This window comes from Chelonia mydas, chromosome 17 (assembly GCF_015237465.2).
Source record: "Chelonia mydas isolate rCheMyd1 chromosome 17, rCheMyd1.pri.v2, whole genome shotgun sequence".
In the NCBI taxonomy this organism is placed as follows: domain Eukaryota; kingdom Metazoa; phylum Chordata; order Testudines; family Cheloniidae; genus Chelonia; species Chelonia mydas.
Window position 1 is genome coordinate 4,033,680 of NC_051257.2, and position 15,825 is coordinate 4,049,504.

A 15,825-nucleotide genomic window follows, 5' to 3' on the forward strand; every position below is an offset into this window, starting at 1 on the left:
TTTTTTTTTTTTACACTGCTGTTGCCTACTGGCAACTCATTTAGGATAGTGCAACTATCCCAGATCTTTCTTTATTATTTGCTATTAACTGGGTTTTAGCAGTAGAAGGTTGCTCAATTAACTTCTGGCTCAGATGCACCCAGTTAAGTTCCTTGAGGAAAGAAAGAATTTGTGTTTGGCTTTTTGATTAATTCTGAATGTCAGCAGCAGCATTAGGTGTCCAGGCACAGCCCTCCAGAAAAGGGGTCGACATGTCTGATTAGCATTATGTGGTAAACCACACTGACCTCCAGTTAGGGATTCTGGCCATTAAAAGCAGCTATTGAGCTATAAAAAAAGTAAGGCTGCTGCAGTTAAATGTTGATAAACTGGTACACTGATGTGTGCTGTGCTGGTCCCAGGATATGAGACACAAGGTGGGTGAGGACCAACTTCTGATGGTGAAAGGGACAAGCTTTCGAGCTACACAGAAATGAGAGGAAGAACTCTGTAGCTTGAAAGCTTGTCTCTTTCACCAACAGAAGTTGGTCCAATAAAAGGTATTTCCTCACCCACCTTGTCTCTCTGGTCCGCTGATAGCACATTGGCTTTTCAGACATACTCACGTACATTAGAGTTTTTAATTGTTAGTGATCCACCAACATCCTTTAGTATCTTGGAACTGTGTGTGTTGAATAGCTATCTGCAAAGAGACAATGGTTTACAATTCCTTTTTCTGTATGTGGAATTCTGCTTTGCAATATACCAGACTTAAACGTTCAAAACACTTTGTAATTGAAGACAAAGTTCTGGGTACAGCTTGTCAGATGATGATGACAAATAGCAATTCATTTTTTTTGACTTGGTGACATTTGGAAAACGTCATGTGTACCCATGCTTCTATTAGTACCTAAACAGAAGAATTTAATTTGTCATTTGATGAAATAATGCGTTTCATAATCCTATTTTTGTTACAAGGGAAAAAGTGGATGATTATCTAAATAGCGACTGCAGATAATGACTGTTTCCTTGGCTTATGCTAATGTTACAGGAAGATGATATTGCATTTGTTTTGTTTAGAAAGGCTTGTCATAAGAAGATAAGTTTATCACTTTGTGCTGATCACAGAGCAGTTTGCAAAATCTGCTAACATATGGGCTGTTAAATATAAAAGGTGGAGCTTATACCTATTAAGGGCAGAGAAACAGAATAGCTGATTTTTGAATGCCTTTTAGGTCTGAGTTGTTTTGTATGCAAAATACTGTAAGTATAGTCTGAAAGTCTCTTTATGCTCTAAATTAAAGTAAAAGTTAATGTTAATTGAAGTTATGAAAAGTATTTTAGGTGCATTTCCACATTGGTAATGTCAGAGAGCCACTTATTTGTGCTGGCTAGGAACAGGTGTTTGGTATTCCTACTACAGGTTTTTTAATTACTGCTTAATCAACTTTTGAATTATTAGGTCTGGTTACTATAGGTGACCTGGTATCAGGTGACCTAACAGCCAAACGGGGTTAAGAATATTGAGCTGCTTTGGATGTAGTTTGTTGAAAAAGTAGTGTGTGTATATTATTGATGGTCAAGATACTTTGGTTTTATACAGTTTAAACTACAATGCAATTTTGTTTTTCAAGCTGGGAAATATTCATTTACAGTTAATTACAAATTTTTCACCAAGTATAATTAAGCTCCATGGAGAAATGGTTTTTTTCTGATTGACTGGTTAATTTAATTTTACTAAACTGTGTAACTGTATGAATCATACCCAGAGTTGGACTTTGGGGGAGGCTTCCACTGCCCTCCAAGAATAGCTGTATGTTTCTTCAATGAAACGACGAGCAGGGAAATAGGTCACAATGTTGACTTTAAATGACTTTATAGTTAATATTCAGGAGATGAAAAAGGGGCAACTCACTTTTTTTAGGGTGAAATGAAGAACTTTCTGTACAAAGTCTAAGTAAATGAGCTTTGCACATAATTAAGAGGGAGTGGGGTCAGGTGAGGAGAGAACTTCACCCAACCCAGCAGCACGACCTGAAGCATCTGCGTAGCCGCCACCTCTGCTACTGCTACAGATATAGTAACTGCTGCTCCCCCTGCACTTGGAATTTAGATGTGGGGCATCCGCTTCTTGGCATTCCCCCACCGTGCCACTGGATGCCTTTGTACAGATTCTGGGTGTACAGCCTGCCCTCTAGGCACGGAAGCTTTAGGCCCTTCCATTCAGCATGTAACCCCTAAAGCTGTGGTTTCATTACTATCTTTTGGCAGATTCACCACTGCAGCAGATGAGGTGCAGAATATCTTAACTGTTGCAAAGCTGAGAAACTTCTATAAATGTGAGCTGGAGTTCTGCAGCCTGATGAGACTGCCAGAAAACTGTTGACAGAGTATTATCTGCTCAAATGTGCTCACAACAACTCCTGAATTAACAACAGTATCTAGTCACTGAATAGCAGGAAGAAGAGGCACTGCTCTCTATCATTAAGGAAGCAGGGGAGTTGTAGATCATGGTATGTTAGGAGGTTTTATCCATTTGTTTTGCCTCACTGTGTTAGAGTAAAGCAAGTCATGAGATCCTTAAAAGGGTTAGTGAATGGGAAGTCAGTGCTGTATAAGGAAGGAATATTTCATATAATGGAACGGCAAAGTAATGAATGCAGCTGTTTCAAAATAATATCAAGAATCCAGATTTCAGTAGAACCAAAGCCAGGCAGTGGTTGCAGTGACTGCTCATTTCCTTCAGCTTTAGCAAGGTGGGTAGGAAAAATTGTTGCTTTTGGTCAACTTCTGTCTGCCACTTCCTTCTCCTGAGAGAGTGAATTTTTTTCTGAATAATTGATGACTTGGCACTTCTGCCTGCTTGCGGCTCTCAGCTTTCTGTTACGCTGACTGGCTGCTCCTCTGCTCCATCACTGAGTCTGTCTTCCAGTGGTTTTCTGCAGCTCCTTGGAGAAGCATCTCATTAGACCAGAACATGCGTGGTGGAATAGCTCAAATCTAACTGTGGAGGGAGGGAACAGAAGGTTCATCTGGAAGATTAAAATAGTTCAAGTTCTTTTGAAAGTGACTAGTTCAGGTGGACCCTTGCTGTCTGACTAGAGTTAGCTTACACACAGGAGTGCACAGATGTCCTTTCCTCCTTCCAGTTTGCCTTCAATTCTGTTCCTCTGTTTGCTACTTCCCCCCCTTCCTTTTGCTTCTCACTGTTGCATTCTTTCTTTTCTCACTATCTTCTCTAAAGTTCCTTTGTGGATCCAACCCCAAATATGCCCCTGTTGCTCCCACCACAGCTCACAGGCTAGATTCCCAGCAAGGGTTCTCTTCTGCCGCTTTAGGGGTGAGGTAGGCTGAGGCTGATTTTTGGGACATCATCATGAAGGTACCCTCGGGGTTAAGGCCAAGCTTAGAAGAGTTGGTCCGTATAGTCTGTGCTTTTTTGGGGTTACACTGAGGTGGTCCTTTCTCCCAATCTTCAGTATCTGTGTGGAGTTTGTCATTCAGTTGTCTGTAGCTGGCTTCTGGAAAGAAATGTTATGAGCCTTATGGGACACAGGACTAGTACCGTATGCGAGGTAATCTGCTGGATTTTCAGTTTCTTGGTATGGAAAACCAGCAGAGGGATTTCAGTTTATAAAGGTGAGAAACCAATATGGGAAAAGAGTACGAGTGTTACTTTGGCAACAGGGTTAGCCAAAGGAAGTACATTCTAGAAAAATACTGTTATGTTTGGCATATATGTATCAATTTCCCCAACAGCTGAATAACCCTATGTTTTTCTCCTGTACTGTGGTTTGGTTTGCTGTTAGTAAAATTGAGCAAAGTGTGAGATTTGTTAGTCTAGAACCACCAGTACTTCCTTCGTCAGCATGAAAGCATTGGTTTTTTTGGGAATAGAGGACATTCGTCAAGATGCTACACAAAATTTGGTGCATTTAGGTAGTTTGTCTTCGTCTGCTGAAGCAGAATACCTAATACAGGCTGGTATGTTTTACACAATAGTTATCCAAGGGGAAGCATGAGAGAGCCATGGGGGACAGAAGGGATAAGGCATCTAAGACAGAAAAGAAGACCTTAAAGAGGACAGACAAATCTCACTGGATTTTATTTTAAAAAGACAAAACAAACTTGAACAGGTTTTATATTGTGTATTCACAAGTTATCTTCGTACTGGATAGAAGAAAAGCTATGAATCAATTTTTAATATAAACAAATGCATTATAAATTAGAAAACAATTGAAATTAAGTATCAATCACACAATGCTTGTAAAAATGGTTTGATTTAAATCTTTCTGATTTTTTTTTTTTTTCTCTCTGAAGTTGGTACTGTGTATGAGGGACCAGAGATCTTCCTTGGAGGGATCTGTTAATTGGAAACTGTGCTTAAGTTATGCTTTTACTTGAAAGTGGTGATAGCTGGTTAAATTCTTATCATGGAGAAAGTTGATCCACTTATCAAAACTAACTTTGAGACATAAGTCACTGACTCTTATTAGCTGAAGTACATAAAACTCGTTTGCAGCTTGATGAAATGGTTCAGTGTTCAGGTGTGGTGTTTTGGTCATTTTGTGCACGTAGGAGTTGGTTACATAACATGTTTTCTTTTTATGAATTCTCAGTGTCTCTTGGGAAATCTCTGATTGTGCCTTAGTAGCTTTTGTAAACATTCCCGTCAGTTTTGCTCTTGAACTTCCTGTTCTTTACACAGTGGGTTTTCCTAGAACCACTTTGTTTTGAAAGGTAGTGAACGGAGGAGTCTGACTGGGAGGAATGGAGTTCTGCTGATTCGCAGACAGTGCTGCATGATTGATTCTACCAGTTAGTGTTGCAGTTCTCTGCACGCAAAAGGCCAGTGTAAGAAAAGCTCATTAGTGGCAAACTGGTCTTGATCTTGCTTTGTAAGTGATTGAGCCAAACTTGGATAAACTGCAGACTGTGTTGTCTACATGCTCTGCAAAACGGGAGTTTATTTGCCTGTTTCTGGGATTTTCTTTAAATCAGACAATGGTTCAAATTAGCGAGAGACCCACTTACCAGCAGTCATTTCCTCTCTCAATACCTTCCAACTTCAGACAATGTCAGCCTTCAGTGTCCCCACGGAGCGAAACGGCACCTATTCCGGTTCCCACTCAGTTACGGAATTATCAGCGTATAGAGCAGAATCTCACATCTACTGCCAGCCCTGTGTCAAACCCCCATGGATCACCTAGGTGAGTTATTCCTTTTTCTCTTGGCCTTCATTTGTGTTTATACACTGAAAGATGTCTTCTTGCATAGTAAATTACTGCCAGAGTTACTTTTGTGTAAGCTGAATTAGATGAAGAGTTTAAATGTTTTGCACGGAATAATTCAAAACAGACTTTACAATGAGTACAACATATTAGTTCATCACAATCTGCACTTAGATGGCTGGCAATGTAGTGAGTTTTTCAGAAAAAGAGAAGTAGAGAAACTCTATAATAAACTTGGTTTTTCCACTCTAAAATGTTGCCCAAGGAAATAAAAGGATGAATTCTTGCTCTCTTGTCCTGCTTTGTATATTCTATTATGACATGCGCTGAAATGTCAGTAATAAGTTCTTCTGTTCTTATTTCACACATTAATGAATGCATGCATTGTTTTATTAGAACATCAAGGGACAGATTATGGTATGTGAGTTGTTAATTAGCGCTTCATAATAATAAAAAGCTTTTCTTGCGAACTAGACTTGCTGCTTCCTGGCCCACTCCCAGACTTTCACTCTTTATCCTGTACAGTATTCTATAGAGCCTTGGGACTGGGACAGAAACTGCCCCCCTTTCAAAAGGTTTACTACACTACTTCTCTTTGAGTAAGGTAAATGCTGCTATCATAGACCTTTAACAAGATAGGTCTCTGGCCTTCCTTCTCAGCTTCTTCCTTTCTGGTCCTCTGACAACAGATTGCTCTGCTTCTTGTTGGCTGATTAACCCCACCACATGCATAAGGACTATTTGCAATGTGAGGATGGGATCTCCAGCCTCCCAGCCCATTTATCTTATTTCGGTACCCACTGGAGCCAGAACCTTAGGTTCAAGAGACAGATAACTTGCAATCTAATTTTCTTTTTAAAAACCAAAAAATCACAGTTATCTGGACTTTTCATGATTTCTAATTTTGAGGCTATACTACTGCAGTTTGGCAAGGGCCTTACTTTGTTTTTAATAACTTGTTCCCAACAGCTGATCCGCATACCAGGTCCAGTACTTCACTCTTCTGATGGGTATATTCTAAGCTCCCTTTTCCTGCCTTAATGATCAGCATTTGTGTTGGAGTCTGTTGCTGTTGCCTGCTTTCCCACTCAACTGTGCATGCAGCAATGGGAGTTCACAGGGGTCCATGCTCTATTATGAGCTTAATTGCACAAGCTGTTACAACTAGTGTCTGAACTGGTAAAATGAGCTGTCCAAAGGTTGGGAACATTGTGGTAAATGACTTCTAATTTGTAATATATTACAGCAGCGTCAAAAGTTGTGATTCCACTTTGTGACCAAAGGATATAAAATGCTGCTTATGTTTGGTGTAGAGGGTTCAGTTTAAGGCTCATTTAAAATCATATTTGGATAAGCATCAATTTCATATGCTTCCCTGAAATGTCACGAGTTTGTTTTGGGTTTGATCTTTTTAGATCTGCAGTGGTGAGACGGTCTAATACCAGCCCCATGGGCTTTCTGAAGATGGGCTCCTGTTCACCAGTACCAGCAGACACTGCGCACGGTGTTGGACGCAGGCTGTCCACAGGGTCTTCAAGACCGTATTCTCCTTCGCCATTGGGTAAGCTCACAAATCAGTAGATAATGAGGGGAGGTATATCAGGAATAACTTTGACATGAGAGTATCTGGTAAATTCAAACCTTGTCCATTTAGATTTCATTTGCAAAAGTGGCTCATGTTAAGTGATTGTTTAAAAGAAGCCTGCAATCTATTGTTCTCATACTGTTGTCCTTCCTTCATCAGTAAGGTAGAAATGTAAACTTTTATTCTTGCTTTTAATTTGCTTAGTTGGAACCATACCTGAGCAGCTTGGGCACTGTTGCTGTGGTCAACCTCAAGGGCATGAATCAAGGAGTAGAAATGCCTCAGGTGAGTGGCATTAGGCCAAGTTCCATTTCACTACCGACCTGAAAGCACTGGATGAAGTTGGATTTTAGTCCCACTTTACAGATAGCCTTTCTGTGCCTCCATTACCCCCAAGTGGCTTACCGAAGGTTACATGGTAAGTTTGGTGACCTAGGTACCTTTTCTAAATACTACAATCTCCATCCCTGTGGTCCGTCCACAAGACCATAAGGAATTGACTCGTCTCTATAGTTCACAATATTAAAGAACAGCTCTTTATTCTGGTCCCCTGCATGTTATTAACCAAGGATGGAAATGAACTTGGAATATAATCAGTAACAGTAAAGTACTTCTCGAAATGTGGTTGTGATAGATCAGCATGTCATGAGAAATGGCAACAAGAAATATCACTGTCTGTGTTCAACATTTCCATCCTCATTCCTTCAGGGAACCGACCAGTATCTGACATTAGTGTTGCTATAGGCATTCAATAAACTTAATTCATCATAAATCATTAGGGCATGCAGGCAGCAAACTGAGGAAGGAGGAAATAGGACTTCATGATGCTTTATTTGATACTATTTAAGATGGGTCCTTCCACTAGCCTCAAGAGGGATACAGAAGAATTGCTCAGAAGAACAAACTACACCATTTCTAACTGAGGTTTAAATAGTGACTTTGCCACCAGTGTTGGTCCATATCTCTCCTACTCATGGGGCACTTATGTCTGAACTATCTAAAATGTTAGGTATCTTACACTGAATTAGAACCATAGAGTTAGAAGGGACCACAAGGGTCATCTCGTCCAGCGGTTCTCAACCAGGGGTCCAGGGCCCCCTCAGGGACCGTGAGCAGGTTTCAGAGGGTCCGCCAAGCAGGGCCAGTGTTAGACTTGCTGGGGCCCAGGGCAGAGAGCCAAAGCCTGACCACACAGGCTGAAGCCTGGGGCCCGGAACCCCGCCACCTGGGGCTGAAGCTGAAGACTGAGCAACGTAGCTTTGTGTGGGCCCTTGTGGCCCCAGGCAATTGCCCTGGCTTTTGTATGCAGAAAACCAGTTGTTGTGGCACAGGTGGGCCATGGAGTTTTTATAGCATGTTGGGGGGGCCTCAGAAAGAAAAAGGTTGAGAACCCCTGATCTAGTCTAACCCCCTGCCAAGATGCAGGATTTATTGTCTAAACCATCCAAGAAAGATGGCTATCCGGCCTCTTCTTGAAAGCTTCCAGTGAAGGAGCAAGATAGGAAGTTTTTCCTGAGATTTAATCTAAATCTGTTATGCTATAGGTAAGATGTTTAAATGTTAAGATACGCTGTTGAATTTTTTTTGTTTACTTGAAACTTGTTTCCCAAAACTGCCGCCGGTAATGAACTCTTTCACTTCTAAGACAAATGTAGCTAGTAGCCAAACATTTTTTAATATCTGACAACTGTTCGGCCTGTGTGAAATGAGTTCCGTGTCCACGGTGCTTCCATGTCACAAAAATAACTAGCACCGTTAGTATTCATATTAGCAGTCTCCACAGAGATCAAGGAATGTGACTAGGTCTGCAGACTGAAATATCCTCTTGCTTCAAAAGATGATCCCTCCAGAATATGATTAAGCCACTTTCAAGTTGTACGTGTATCTGTTCTTGACTTAAATAGGGGTTTCTAGGACTGTTCATTTAGTGCCAGCAACAAATTCACTTAAACAAGTACCCTGCCACAACTCAGTTCTTCTTTTTATAGCCTCTTGAGTATTTAAATTTTTACCTCTTATTAATGAACTGCTTAAGTCCTTTTCATATTTAACTTGTACCATTTCTTAATATTAAAAGATTCTGGTATTTTTAATGGTAATTATCTGTCTTAAGCATTTAAATGGGTATTCAAATTCAGAAGCCATGGAAATCATGGCTGCCCAGAGATAAAGTGAAATACCACCACCATTTCCAAGGAATTGAAATGTAAGGATGTATGTAGAGCTTGTGTAATTAACTAGTAGTTTCGGTCAACAAAGGAGAGAGAGCAATTTACAAAAGAATCTAAAAACTTTGAATTAAAAAAAAATCAGCCAGTGGCTCTTTGAGACTTGGATTTCTGAAGTGACAGACGATGAGTTTCTAAACTCTCCAGCAGAAGAGTGAAGGGATTTCAGGCAATCAAAACTGCTGACTCCGAATTCAGAGGAAGAATCAGACATGAGCACTCTGGAATTGTGGGCAAGCAGGTTATTTCCAAAACAGGAATCAAATCAAGGTGAGGTAGAGCAGTCACTTTAACTATAGTAAATGTAGGCCTCATAAGGTAATTAAAAGACTTGGCTAAATAGTTACAGGCACTTCATTGCGTGAACTTGGAAGAAGGTTTAAGATGAGTGGTTTTGGAAGCACCAGTTTATGAAACAGAACCAGAGTTCAAAAAACCTGTTGATTTGGCTGCCTCTTAAGAAACAGATACATTGCCATGCTACTATACAGTATAGCATGAAAAACAAGCGAAGAAATTAACCACTGTGCTATATTTTCAAAGTTCTGCAACTTGACTTAAAAATAAGTGAAACTGTTAGCACTTCACTGTCAGAGGAGTTTAAGATTGTGAAGAGGTACATGTTATCTGCAAGGCTGTGACCATGAGACTTCAGTATTATGTACAATCCTCACTTGGTGCAATACCTCATCTGAAAGATAAGAGGATGCCATCAAATTTCAATCTATATAATTGATGGCATTGATAACTGGTCATTTTTGAGTTTGAAGCTTGATATTAACAAACTACTTGCATTCCCAGTAGGAACACTTAGAATTTACAGCATCGCATTTTAACGATCCATCTGGAACTTCAGCTGCACAGACAGAAAATACCCCCTTTAGGAAGGGCACCCTTTTTTGGATGCAACTTTGAGAGAATACTCCTTACTCAAAGCTCATTATTTAATCAAATGGGTTCTAAAGTTCCTTGGTCTGGGTTTGCGCAAGAAAAACCTGACATTCATGCCAAGGAGTGGACTTGTTTGGGGCATGGAGGGTTTTAAGCAGTATTCCCTTTGGTGGAGGGTAGAAAACAAATGATCCAGGTAATAGCCCTTTGCATTACCCTGTCCTGTTAAAAGAACAGGAGGACTTGTGGCACCTTAGAGACTAACATATTTATTTGAGCATAAGCTTTTGTGAGCCACAGCTCACTTCATCGCTAGTATCTACATTCTTTGCAGAATCCATGAGATGAGTTGCCTTTTATGATTGGAGACGCTTTCATTAAACTTAGAAGCAAGCCACTTTAAATCACTTTTTTGTAACTTATGATCAAAAGATTATCAGAATAGGAAAAAGTCAGAAGGGTGGGTTCCCTTCCTCACTTCCTGTGCTTTTTTTCTTACCCATTTCCACCTTTAGTAATGTCATGTTTGAAAAGCTTTCCTTTAGTAATTACTGTCATTGTGTAAAGTAACTTCTCAGTGATACTGTCCTAAAAAATGTTCCCTTCAGATACTATATACAATAGTGTCATTCCATTACTCTTTCTTTTATCCAGGCTCTTGGCTGCTTTAATTGAGAGTTAAGCCCGTGTTGTGCTGTACCTGCTGGAGCTGACCATTTCATTTATTATGGCTCAACTTCAGAGGTACTGAAGCAGCCAGGACAGCTATCACCTTGAAATCCTGTCCCTTTGGGCTATTGACCATGTTGTGTATCACTCCTCGATGTATGTCTAGCCTTTAGTTCGGGCGGTTGGCATTCTGAATCCACTCCTCCTGCCAGCTGATGAACAAACATATCTCACAACAATATAAAACTCTGTCCTTTCAGATTAACTTCAGAGCTTAATGTTTCATTTTTTGTAGGGCTGTTTTGAAATCACTGCTAGCAGAATCACACTTTCTTCTTGGTGCCTCTCCACAGGTTCTCCAATACCACAGTCTCAATCACCGCAGTCCCTCTTGATGGGAGCCAGGCTGCAGAGTGCTCCAACTCTAACAGATATCTACCAGAACAAACAGAAGCTTCGAAAGCAACATTCAGACCCTGTATGCCCATCATATGCAGGGTATGGGTATAGCTACTCTCCACAGCCAAGTAGGCCAGTCAGCCTGGGAACATCACCTACAAAACATATGGGATCATCGCCTAGGAGCTCAGACTGGCTGTTTAAAACTCCATTACCAACAATTATTGGCTCTCCCACTAAGGTTTGTTAAACTTAAACTTAATTCTGTCTGAAAAACATTGTTACGATATAGTATTTACCTACAGCTATCTCAGTAACTGAGAGTACTCGCTTGTATGCTAACCAGATTCAATGCTTGTTTAGGCAACTGCTCCTTTCAAGATACCGAAGACTCAAGCATCCTCAAACTTGCTGGCCTTGGTTAGTCGTCAGGGTTCGGCGGATGTCCCATTGCAGTCTAAAGACATGACTGACCCAAGGGACTTCACACACTTCCACTTGACACAAGGAAGTGAAAAACAGGCAGTAGAACAGCACAGCAAGGCTCCATTGGGCAGGTAGAAATCATATCTGTTTACAAACTGCAGACATTGCGTAGGCATGACTTGTCTCAGAACAGCATGGCAGCTCTATAAACCAGAGTGCTGTTGCATGCAATTTATAGCCTGTGGTTTGTTTTGAGATATTTCTTGTTATGGAGACATTGGAGGTTAGTGTATACCACAGAAACCTCACCTGCAGTGTAAAAAAAAAAAAAAAAAGTGTTGACTTCCTAGACTGCTTCACCGTATTGCTGTTAAGTTCCCTTTTATTTGTTTTGATCATCTAAATTTGGAGTTCTAGTCCCCACCATTAGCCTCCTTCCAGTTTTTACTTCAGAATTCTGATAAACTTAATATGGCTAAACTTGAAATACCCTCTTAACCTGTGGGGTATTTGCACGATTGTAGTCAGTTTTATTTCAGGAAGTTCAGTGTTGATACTACAGAGAATTATTGAAATCAGATGTGTAACATCTCCCAGAAAGCCCCCCTCGGTTGTGAGGTGCAGAGGAAGCTACATTGAGAATTTTTTCCATTTTCATTTGCTTTTCTGTGTAGATCTGTCAGTACTGGGAAGTTGTCAGATCAACAAGCGAAGACTATCCTTGGTGGCCAGTTATATCAGGGCAGCACAGACAGCCTCAATACTGAGCGACCAATGGATACAGGTAAAGAACAGATTAATTCAGATATTATTTTAGTTTAAAGCCTACAACCAAATTATCATTCCATCAGTTTTAGGAGATTTTATGGACATTCTCACTGGTTAGAGTGGTTGCTGTGTCACCAACACTAATGATGGTTCTGATAATACTTTGACACAACCATTAACTCTTCAGAAGATTTCTGCATTTGTATGTTGAATATCTCTATAAAGCACCATATATAGTTGGGCGCTGTCTGTAAATAGGAGCATCCCAGAACTGCCCTGATGATAAAAATACCAGAACTGTGTATGCTCATTTGGGGTTTTTTTCACTACCTCTGTTGCAACTCCATCTTCTTATTCCAGCTTGTTTTTCCCATGGAGATTAGTTTCCAATGTGCTGGCTTGTCTTATCCTCTACGGCTAGTGGTTGTGCCTTCCATAAGCAAGCCAACAGAGAATCATAGAATATCAGGGTTGCAAGGGACCCCAGAAGGTCATCTAGTCCAACCCCCTGCTCGAAGCAGGACCAATTCCCAGTTAAATCATCCCAGCCAGGGCTTTGTCAAGCCTGACCTTAAAAACCTCTAAGGAAGGAGATTCTACCACCTCCCTAGGTAACGCATTCCAGTGTTTCACCACCCTCTTAGTGAAAAAGTTTTTCCTAATATCCAATCTAAACCTCCCCCATTGCAACTTGAGACCATTACTCCTCGTTCTGTCATCTGCTACCATTGAGAACAGTCTAGAGCCATCCTCTTTGGAACCCCCTTTCAGGTAGTTGAAAGCAGCTATCAAATCCCCCCTCATTCTTCTCTTCTGCAGACTAAACAATCCCAGCTCCCTCAGCCTCTCCTCATAAGTCATGTGCTCTAGACCCCTAATCGTTTTTGTTGCCCTTCGCTGGACTCTCTCCAATTTATCCACATCCTTCTTGTAGTGTGGGGCCCAAAACTGGACACAGTACTCCAGATGAGGCCTCACCAGTGTCAAATAGAGGGGAACGATCACGTCCCTCGATCTGCTCGCTATGCCCCTACTTATACATCCCAAAATGCCATTGGCCTTCTTGGCAACAAGGGCACACTGCTGACTCATATCCAGCTTCTCGTCCACTGTCACCCCTAGGTCCTTTTCCGCAGAACTGCTGCCTAGCCATTCGGTCCCTAGTCTGTAGCGGTGCATTGGATTCTTCCATCCTAAGTGCAGGACCCTGCACTTATCCTTATTGAACCTCATCAGATTTCTTTTGGCCCAATCCTCCAATTTGTCTAGGTCCTTCTGTATCCTATCCCTCCCCTCCAGCGTATCTACCACTCCTCCCAGTTTAGTATCATCCGCAAATTTGCTGAGAGTGCAATCCACACCATCCTCCAGATCATTTATGAAGATATTGAACAAAACCGGCCCCAGGACCAACCCCTGGGGCACTCCACTTGACACCGGCTGCCAACTAGACATGGAGCCATTGATCACTACCCGTTGAGCCCGACAATCTAGCCAGCTTTCTACCCACCTTATAGTGCATTCATCCAGCCCATACTTCCTTAACTTGCTGACAAGAATACTGTGGGAGACCGTGTCAAAAACTTTGCTAAAGTCAAGAAACAATACATCCACTGCTTTCCCTTCATCCACAGAACCAGTAATCTCATCATAAAAGGCGATTAGATTAGTCAGGCATGACCTTCCCTTGGTGAATCCATGCTGACTGTTCCTGATCACTTTCCTCTCATGTAAGTGCTTCAGGATTGATTCTTTGAGGACCTGCTCCATGATTTTTCCAGGGACTGAGGTGAGGCTGACCGGCCTGTAGTTCCCAGGATCCTCCTTCTTCCCTTTTTTAAAGATTGGCACTACATTAGCCTTTTTCCAGTCATCCGGGACTTCCCCCGTTCGCCACGAGTTTTCAAAGATAATGGCCAAGGGCTCTGCAATCACAGCCGCCAATTCCTTCAGCACTCTCGGATGCAACTCGTCCGGCCCCATGGACTTGTGCACGTCCAGCTTTTCTAAATAGTCCCTAACCACCTCTATCTCCACAGAGGGCTGGCCATGTCTTCCCCATTTTGTGATGCCCAGCGCAGCAGTCTGGGAGCTGACCTTGTTAGTGAAAACAGAGGCAAAAAAAGCATTGAGTACATTAGCTTTTTCCACATCCTCTGTCACTAGGTTGCCTCCCTCATTCAGTAAGGGGCCCACACTTTCCTTGGCTTTCTTCTTGTTGCCAACATACCTGAAGAAACCCTTCTTGTTACTCTTGACATCTCTTGCTAGCTGCAGCTCCAGGTGCGATTAGGCCCTCCTGATATCTTTCCTACATGCCCGAGCAATATTTTTATACTCTTCCCTGGTCATATGTCCAACCTTCCACTTCTTGTAAGCTTCTTTTTTATGTTTAAGATCCGCTAGGATTTCACCATTAAGCCAAGCTGGTCGCCTGCCATATTTACTATTCTTTCGACTCATTGGGATGGTTTGTCCCTGTAACCTCAACAGGGATTCCTTGAAATACAGCCAGCTCTCCTGGACTCCCTTCCCCTTCATGTTAGTCCCCCAGGGGATCCTGGCCATCTGTTCCCTGAGGGAGTCGAAGTCTGCTTTCCTGAAGTCCAGGGTCCGTATCCTGCTGCTTACCTTTCTTCCCTGCGTCAGGATCCTGAACTCAACCAACTCATGGTCACTGCCTCCCAGATTTCCATCCACTTTTGCTTCCCCCACTAATTCTACCCGGTTTGTGAGCAGCAGGTCAAGAAAAGCGCCCCCCCTAGTTGGCTCCCCTAGCACTTGCGCCAGGAAATTGTCCCCTACGCTTTCCAAAAACTTCCTGGATTGTCTATGCACCGCTGTATTGCTCTCCCAGCAGATATCAGGAAAATTAAAGTCACCCATGAGAATCAGGGCATGCGATCTAGTAGCTTCCGTGAGTTGCCGGAAGAAAGCCTCATCCACCTCATCCCCCTGGTCCGGTGGTCTATAGCAGACTCCCACCACTACATCACTCTTGTTGCACACACTTCTAAACTTAATCCAGAGACACTCAGGTTTTTCCACAGTTTCGTACCGGAGCTCTGAGCAGTCATACTGCTCCCTTACATACAGTGCTACTCCCCCACCTTTTCTGCCCTGCCTGTCCTTCCTGAACAGTTTATAACCATCCATGACTGTACTCCAGTCATGTGAGTTATCCCACCAAGATAGAGGATGCTATATCAACCTTATGGCTAGAATTCCCAAAGTTTGTTTTTTGTTTGTTTTTTTTTTAAACCAGGGGGCTATCCATGGAGGCCTGATTTATTTTTTTCAGTCTCCTGTGCTGCCTTTTTGTCTTATTTTCAATAGCATCTATTTCCATAGGGTCTAAGCACTGTCTCCGGGTTTTCAAAAGTCATCTCCAGTTTTCTTCCCCGAGGAGAAGAGTTTAGAACTAAGAGCAAATTTAGTTTCAAGTGGAACTTGGAAGGAGATGTGAAAAGCTAAGGGTGCATCTTAGTTCTGTTTGTGTTCAGCTAAGTGGGCCCAGCACTACTTTCGGCATGTGGTATTATTTGCTGTCAGACTTCAAAGATGCCCTCGTTTTTCCCCAGTCTCGTCCAAAGTCTGGCTCTGTTTCAGAGAGTGGTGTATATTGTATCATAAGGACTAACATACCATG

General features: G+C 41.9%; 1 protein-coding gene across 4 annotated transcripts in view; it reads left to right on the plus strand.

The window, feature by feature from the left end:
- Positions 1-15,825, plus strand: part of ULK2 (unc-51 like autophagy activating kinase 2) — a 55,131-nt gene that overhangs the window by 32,046 nt on the left and 7,260 nt on the right. For all 4 annotated transcript variants that reach the window (XM_037880196.2, XM_037880194.2, XM_037880195.2 and 1 more), the window contains 6 exons: positions 5,052-5,189; positions 6,626-6,771; positions 7,000-7,080; positions 10,937-11,223; positions 11,346-11,539; positions 12,083-12,192. In XM_037880196.2, the coding sequence (XP_037736124.1) occupies positions 5,052-5,189; positions 6,626-6,771; positions 7,000-7,080; positions 10,937-11,223; positions 11,346-11,539; positions 12,083-12,192 (956 nt within the window). The remainder of the gene's footprint in view (positions 1-5,051; positions 5,190-6,625; positions 6,772-6,999; positions 7,081-10,936; positions 11,224-11,345; positions 11,540-12,082; positions 12,193-15,825) is intronic.